The 7,619-nt window shown below is 36.3% G+C and overlaps 1 protein-coding gene and 1 pseudogene across 1 annotated transcript; both read left to right on the plus strand.

Annotated features, from left to right (window-relative positions):
• Positions 1-1,284: 1,284 nt before the first annotated feature.
• LOC143612884 (uncharacterized) lies at positions 1,285-3,654 on the plus strand (annotated as a pseudogene).
• Positions 3,655-4,627: 973 nt separating this feature from the next.
• LOC143612881 (calmodulin calcium-dependent NAD kinase-like) lies at positions 4,628-7,384 on the plus strand. Its single transcript, XM_077086749.1, has 8 exons — positions 4,628-4,868; positions 4,952-5,175; positions 5,526-5,590; positions 5,694-5,915; positions 6,056-6,182; positions 6,419-6,738; positions 6,808-6,952; positions 7,148-7,384. The coding sequence occupies exons 1-8, from the start codon at positions 4,628-4,630 to the stop codon at positions 7,382-7,384; spliced, it is 1,581 nt and encodes a 526-aa protein (XP_076942864.1).
• The last annotated feature ends 235 nt before the right edge of the window (positions 7,385-7,619 follow it).

Below are 7,619 nucleotides of genomic sequence, written 5' to 3' on the forward strand. Positions count from 1 at the left end.
TGTAGAAAGGAGTGTAAAAATTGTATAACTCTTAACTATATCCAAAGATGGTGCATGCATTATACTACAAATACATGTATTATTTGGTAGAGAAAGGTAACTATTTCGAAGACCACTAGAAAACTTGAAAAAAGTGATCATCCAATAATTCTTGATATTTCATAACACCGTTAATACTTTAATAAATTTTAATAATAATAATAATAATAATAGATAAGTGGAGGGGTAAAATAGGGAATGGAGGCGGATGAAAGAGAAGGAAGATGAGTTGAGGTGACCTAAATACCCTTTCTTCAAAGGAAAAAAGAAACCCTAATTTTAAGATCCAATACTCTCATACTCTCTTCGGTCCCCAATTCTACCCTTTATCTCCCAGCCCTCTTTCAGGTATTTCACCTCTTCTCTTCTCTTCTCACTCTTTATTTATATGCATACATATAAATCACCCGCCAATTTCAACTTCACCTCTACTTTCAAACCCTAGCAATTTACGCTATTATGATTATTATTATTCTCCTCTCACGATCTCTTCCTCTTTTCCAGGTTTCTTCTTCAATTCACCGATCTAGGGTTTCCTCTTCCAGGATCCGGTAGGTTTTCATTCTGTTCAGTCTAATTTTGGTGTTTTTCAGATCTGGATTCACTACCTGCGATTGAGGTTTCAATGTTTTACTTGTCTAATTGAAGCTGAATTGATCGGATATATGGTTAATTATTATGAGTTTAGGAGGGTATAATTTGCTCTTGTTATGCTTAGGAGGTGTTTCGATGTGTGATCAAGCTGATATTAGTTTTCGGTGTTTCGGTAGTTCACAATTGGCACACGGATTTTGGTTATTTGAGGTTAGAATGATTCAATTTCGATAATCTGGCGAGTTGACACTATAAGAATTACATATATATATATATATATATATATATATTATTGATGTCAGTGTAAACTGTTGTAGCAATACTTAGTTGTAAGCAGTTGATTATTTTAGTTTGATTCTTCTAGTTACACTAAATCAATATAATCACTTCCAAAATATCAAAATACATACCTTTCATTTAGTGGATCTGGAATATTCTCGAGTTAAATGGTGAACTTTTTTCATAAGCTGTTTAGCAATAACAGGAGATAGAATATAGGTAGAGCATATAATTATTATGTATGGCAGTTAGTTTTGTAGCTTCTTATTAACGTTATTGGTGGAATACGTGTATGTATTGAATCATTCTATGATTTGAGTTAATTGTGAATTCTGATAAGAAGAAGTTTTGACTGTATACTTTTGTTGAAACAGGCCATTTGATGTTTCTTATCTTGTGGATCCAAGGGCTTGTTTGAAAGTTCTGCGGGTAATAAATATTCGCCATGGATAACCATGAGATGATTATTGGACCTAGGCCAGATATACCATTGGTTCAAAACCAACAACTGGGATTAAGGCACGGTCAGAGTTTGGTTGGTGGGCAGAATCGTAATGTTGGATTAGGGCATACCCACAAGCACGATGTAAAGTTAAGCGAAAATGGTAATCAAGATATGCGTGTAGGACACAGTCACGGTCTTGACAATGAGTTGCTAATGAACCATGAGATACCAACTGAGTTTGAGGATAACAATCAGCATAATAATGGATATGATGAGAACAATGAAGATGGTGATGATCTTGATCATGGTATGGATCAAGAACAGGCCAAATCCCATGATTCTCATCTGGTCCTTTCTGATCAACCTCATGAACTAGGTTTACCTAATAATCATGGTTTAACGGTTGTTGAGAATCACGAGCTTGATGAAAACTTAGACCTTGTGGTGCACCCACACACGCACTCTGAAATGGGTGTGGTCCCAATATCAGTTCAACACCCGGATCTTGTAGTCACATCCCCAGTCATCCAAACCCGAACCCTAACCCCACCTCCAAACTATGAACTCATGGTTGGTCAAGAATTTCCAGATGTTGCCAGCTGTCGAAGGGCATTAAGACACACTGCAATTGCTCTACATTTCGAGATACAAACTGTCAAATCTGATAAAACTCGGTTTACTGCCAAGTGTGCAAGTGAAGGGTGCCCGTGGAGGATACACGCTGCTAAGCTGCCAGGTGTCCCCACTTTCACTATTCGAACCATCCATGCTGAACACACGTGTGGTGGGATCGCGCACCTCGGTCATCAACAAGCTTCGGTTCAGTGGGTTGCTAATTCTGTAGAGCAACGGCTCAAAGAAAACCCCCAATGCAAACCGAAAGAGATTCTTGAAGAAATCCATCGGGTTCACGGGATAACATTATCATATAAGCAAGCTTGGAGAGGTAAAGAGCGAATCATGGCGGCTTTACGCGGTTCTTTTGAAGAAGATTACCGTCTTTTACCACAATATTGTGATCAAGTTAGACGCACAAATCCCGAGAGTATAGCTTCGGTTTATGTGAATCCAAATGATAACTGTTTTCAACGGTTGTTTATCTCGTTTCAAGCTTCGATTTACGGGTTTTTGAATGCGTGTAGACCGCTTCTCGGGCTTGATAAAACCGTGTTAAAAAGCAAGTATCTTGGGACATTGCTTTTTGCCACGGGTTTTGATGGTGACGGGGCGTTATTTCCTTTGGCTTTTGGGGTTGTTGATGAAGAAAGTAATGAAAATTGGATGTGGTTTCTTTCCGAGTTACATAATTTATTGGAAATAAACACAGAAAACATGCCGAGACTTACAATTTTATCCGACAGACAAAAAAGTGTTGTTGACGGTGTGGAAGCCAATTTCCCAACAGCTTTTCACGGGTTTTGTATGCGTCATCTTAGTGAAAGTTTTAGGAAAGAGTTTAACAACACCATGATTGTTAATCTTTTATGGGATGCAGCAAACGCGCTAACCGTTATGGAATTTGAATCTAAATTTTGGAAATTGAAGAGATATCTCAAGAGGCTGCTTATTGGATTAGACGTGTTCCTGCCCGTTTATGGGCTACAGCTTATTTTGAAGGAACCCGTTTTGGTCATTTGACTGCTAACATAGTTGAATCATTAAATGCGTGGATTCTGGAAGCTTCTGGACTTCCCATTATTCAAATGATGGAGTGCATCCGTAGGCAGTTAATGACATGGTTTAACGAGAGGCGTGAAACGAGCATGCAATGGACTTCAATACTTGTTCCTTCTGCAGAAAGACGGGTTTCAGAGGCTATCGATCGGGCACGCACTTATCAAGTTCTTAGAGCAAACGAGGCTGAATTTGAGGTTATTTCACATGAAGGGACGAATATTGTTGATATCAGAAACCGTTGTTGTTTGTGTCGGGGATGGCAGCTTTACGGCCTGCCATGTGCTCATGCTGTGGCGGCTCTTTTATCGTGTAGACAAAATGTTCATCGTTTCACTGAAAGTTGTTTTACAGTTGCAACTTACAGGAAAGCGTATTCACAAACGATTCATCCGGTTCCTGATAAAACACTTTGGAAGGAAATGGCAGATGGGATTTCACAAGGTGAATCTGGTAATGTGAGTGAGATTATTATTAATCCACCAAAATCACTTAGACCACCGGGAAGACCGAGAAAAAGGAGGGTTCGGTCAGAAGATAGAGGACGGGAGAAACGGGTGGTGCATTGCAGTCGGTGCAATCAAACGGGTCATTTTAGAACTACTTGTTCTGCACCTATATGATGATGATGATGATGACGATGACGATGACGATGATGATGATGACCGTCATAATGTAACCGATAATCGGTATGATTGTATGTTGATAGAATTTGTTTTGTTTAAATAAGTTGAGATGAATGTGAGTTTTAATTAATCGTTTTACATAATGTTTATGGTCTAGGGAGAGTATGATTTAGCTATGTTGTTGAAATAATCTTTTCTGCAATGTGAATATTTATATATAAAGTGTTGTAGGTTTGTTATAGTGTAAGCAGACATTTTAATAAGGTCGTTTGTTCTGTTATTTTTGCTATTTATGTTTGTTTTTGTTCAGAATAAAGTGAGGCATTTTACATCATGCAAGCTTATAACTGCTATTTTCTTTTGATAACTTTTATAAAAAGTAAAAAAAAAAAATCTGTACAGAAAGTTAAACTTATGGTTCTGGTGGTGTCATCGACTCGGATGAGCAGACGGTGGCGGACAAAATTGGCGGAGATGAGAAGATGGTGGCGGAAAAAAATGGCAGAGATGAGCAGGTAGGTGGCGAAGTAAAATGGTGGAGGCGTTGTTGACTCCGTAGAGCTTTATTAAGTTAACAAGTTTTATAAGAATAAAACCGTCTATAATTTAAATCGGAGCAAATGAAAACATGCGTAATTATTTCTCAAATTAATCCCTTTCAAAAGAATTGGTCTTAATTACCATACTAAGATAATGTAATAAATGTTTATATATGTTTTTTCTGTGAAAAATTACAGTTATTGTTAGATAATCAAATTATTTGTTATATATAAAAAGAATCATTAGATTAATAAATATTAAATTTAAATATTAAATTATCTAACCACACAAAACAAAATTAAACATTTTGCACATTCCTTTCTCCATTATTTGCTCTCAATTTCCTCTGTTATGCAAATTTCAGATCCAAAGATATTCTCCCTGTGTTTATCACCACCTCCTCCTGCAACACAAATTTAAATCTCAAAACATGCTGACATGTGAAGAAATTGCATCTGAATTCAAAGATTATTTATTATCCAAAATATTCGGTGACGACAATATCCCAACGTATACACAAATCATCTTTGCATCGTCGATCGGTTTGATCATTGCCGCTGCTATGCACATCAGATTCAGGAAAACAATAGATTACAATAAGATCATCCCATGGATTCGAGTTTCAAAAACCAGACAGCCGTTGAAGCTTGAGAGATTCCATGATTATGTAGGTATAAACACCGTCCAACATTAAATAAAAAATATCGATTTGCGTATGCAAAATGTGTGCTTATGTGTATGTCGATGAATGCAGCTCGGCAGATGGGCTTTCATGATAATCGAGAATGTCCGTATTTGTGCAAATTAGCTGCTGATTATATCAGGAAAAAAGAAGGATGCGAGGAAGATATGATTTCGTTCTTCGGTGATGACCCGCAGGCTGATTCATTGTTCATAAAATTGGTTGAGGAATTTGAGAGATGTATTCTTAGTTACTTTGCTTTTCATTGGAGCCATGCTTCTTATATGATCACTCAGGTATAAAAACACATGTTTTCGTTCGATACAACACCAATACAAAACAAAATAAATCATTCATTTTTTAATCTTTATGTATATTTAAAAATATAAAAAAAAATGGTTGAAATGCAATATTTATTTTCCTGAATCTACATATGTATAGACTATATTACATAGATATAATCTACACATGTGTAGGTTAACAGTTAATATATGAACAAATTAATTTTATGCGGTTTTATTTACATAACATAAATATTTGTATTCAAGAAGTACAAAACTATTCTTACAATGCTTATTGTTTTGTAATAAATGTCTTGAACGCTATTTGAAGGTAATATATGACAAGTTCTCCTTATGAAATTTAGGTGTTGGGTCCTGATGGACATGAACCAAAAAAGAAGCTCAAGAACATAGTCATGCAAGCGACAAGGTACATTTTCGTGTTCCTATGTGCCAACAAACTCATTATACTAAGAATCATACACTCGATTATTAATAATGTCTTGATGTTAATATTATTTGAAATGAGACAGGGAACAAAGATTTGAGAGGGTGACAAAGAACCTAAAAGTAGCACGAGTGTTCACGACATTAGTAGAAGAAATGAAGGCGATAGGCCTTTCAAATGCAGATGATTCAGAGTGTACGGATGTTATGGTCCCGATGGCACACAAAGATCGTAGCCCGGTTCTTCTTTTTATGGGTGGCGGCATGGGAGCTGGAAAGAGTACTGTTCTTAAAGACCTTCTCAAAGAGTAAGCAATTTTATTATTATCATTCATAGCCCATGTAAAAGATTGCATATATTATAAGATATAGATATAGATATATATATATATATATATATATATATATATATATATATATATATGTTATTTGTGTTGAATATGTGCAGACCATTTTGGGCTGGAGCATCAGCAAATGCTGTTGTAATAGAGGCAGATGCCTTCAAAGAATCTGATGTTATTTACAGAGCTTTAAGTTCTAGAGGCCATCATGACATGCTTCATACTGCTGAGCTGGCACATCCTACTTGTTTTCTCTTTTTTTAATATTTTACCAAAGAACTTTCCGTCACAAAATAATTCTGTGACGGAACTTTCCATGATAACATGGCATACTTTTCACTGCTTTCCATTTTTGGGTACATAGCATGTTCCCTATTGAAAGCGACTAAAAGTGTGTTCATTGTACGTATAATTTACAAAAAGGAAATGTGTTCATTTAGTGATGCAATTTTAGCACATACAATTTACAGGTGCATCAATCGTCTACAGATGCAGCGGCATCGCTCCTTGTAACAGCACTAAACGAAGGTAGAGACGTAATCATGGACGGGACCCTCTCGTGGGTCCCATTTGTTGTGCAGACGATAACAATGGCAAGAAACGTTCATCGCAAACGTTATCGTATGGGGCCCGGTTACAAAGTGAAGTCAGATGGAGGTGTTATTGAGAGATATTGGGAACTTGAAGAAGAAAGTGAGCTAATAGATGGTAACCAGAAAAGAAGACCATACAGGATAGAACTGGTCGGTGTCGTTTGTGACCCTTATTTAGCTGTCATAAGAGGCATCAGGTAACCTCATCAATCAGTTTTATACTTTTTTTCGTGTGTCCTGTGATGTTTATAGTTTTTGTTTACCAGGAGGGCCATTATGTGCCGACGAGCTGTGAGGGTTAGATCACAGTTGACATCACACAAACGATTTGCAAACGCGTTTATGACTTACTGTCAACTTGTCGACAATGCAAGACTTTATCTGACCAACGCGTTAGAAGGACCACCAAAGGTAAAAAAGAGAATCAAGGAATGTTGTGTTAGTTTTTTACGCACTGTCTAAAATGTTTAAAACACCATGCCTAAATGTCATTTTTACACCTTTAGTCAAAATCAATGTTTAGCCGAACTGAATCTATACACATACACACACAGATACGCATATACATACAGATTTACTAATTGAAGGATTGAATATACCTTGCAGCTAATAGGGTGGAAAGATAAAGAAAAGACATTACTAGTTGATCCTGAAGAGATAAGCATACTAAAGACCCTCGAACGATTAGATGAAACAGCCAACTCAATATACGAACTTTATAAGCAGACAAATCCAGCAAATCAACAAGGGTCTGTTTGGAAAGACATTGTTATGTCACCCACAAGGTTAAGCATTCAGAAAGAGCTCAAGTATTCCATCAAGAAATCTGAAGCCTTGAAATAGCATTTTCTTAACCATTCCATTTTTAATATGTAAACTATAAACATGTCATATTTTTTTTACCATCGAAATCAAGTTCCAAATTTCAGCATGTCATTAACAAAAGCAAATTTAACCAAAATATAAAACAAATAAAAAAACATTAGGATTCAAGTCTGTAAGTCTATCCTGGATTTAGACATTAAAGCAAATAATTTAAAATACACCAGATGACGTCAGTCTTAAAAATTTACAAAAC

The sequence above is a fragment of the Bidens hawaiensis genome, unplaced genomic scaffold (assembly GCF_021521415.1).
Source record: "Bidens hawaiensis isolate Kalapana, Puna unplaced genomic scaffold, B.hawaiensis_p1.1 tig00035945_1, whole genome shotgun sequence".
Lineage (NCBI taxonomy): Eukaryota > Viridiplantae > Streptophyta > Magnoliopsida > Asterales > Asteraceae > Bidens > Bidens hawaiensis.

What these genes read in the sequence shown, in the direction of transcription:
- LOC143612881 (XM_077086749.1), top strand. Translation starts at nt 4,628, where the DNA reads ATGCTGACATGTGAAGAAATTGCATCTGAATTCAAAGATTATTTATTA. An exon ending in CTTCTTATATGATCACTCAG is followed by an intron (nt 5,176 to 5,525) that starts GTATAAAAACAC and finishes TATGAAATTTAG; the next exon opens with GTGTTGGGTCCTGATGGACA. An exon ending in TGCTTCATACTGCTGAGCTG is followed by an intron (nt 6,183 to 6,418) that starts GCACATCCTACT and finishes TACAATTTACAG; the next exon opens with GTGCATCAATCGTCTACAGA.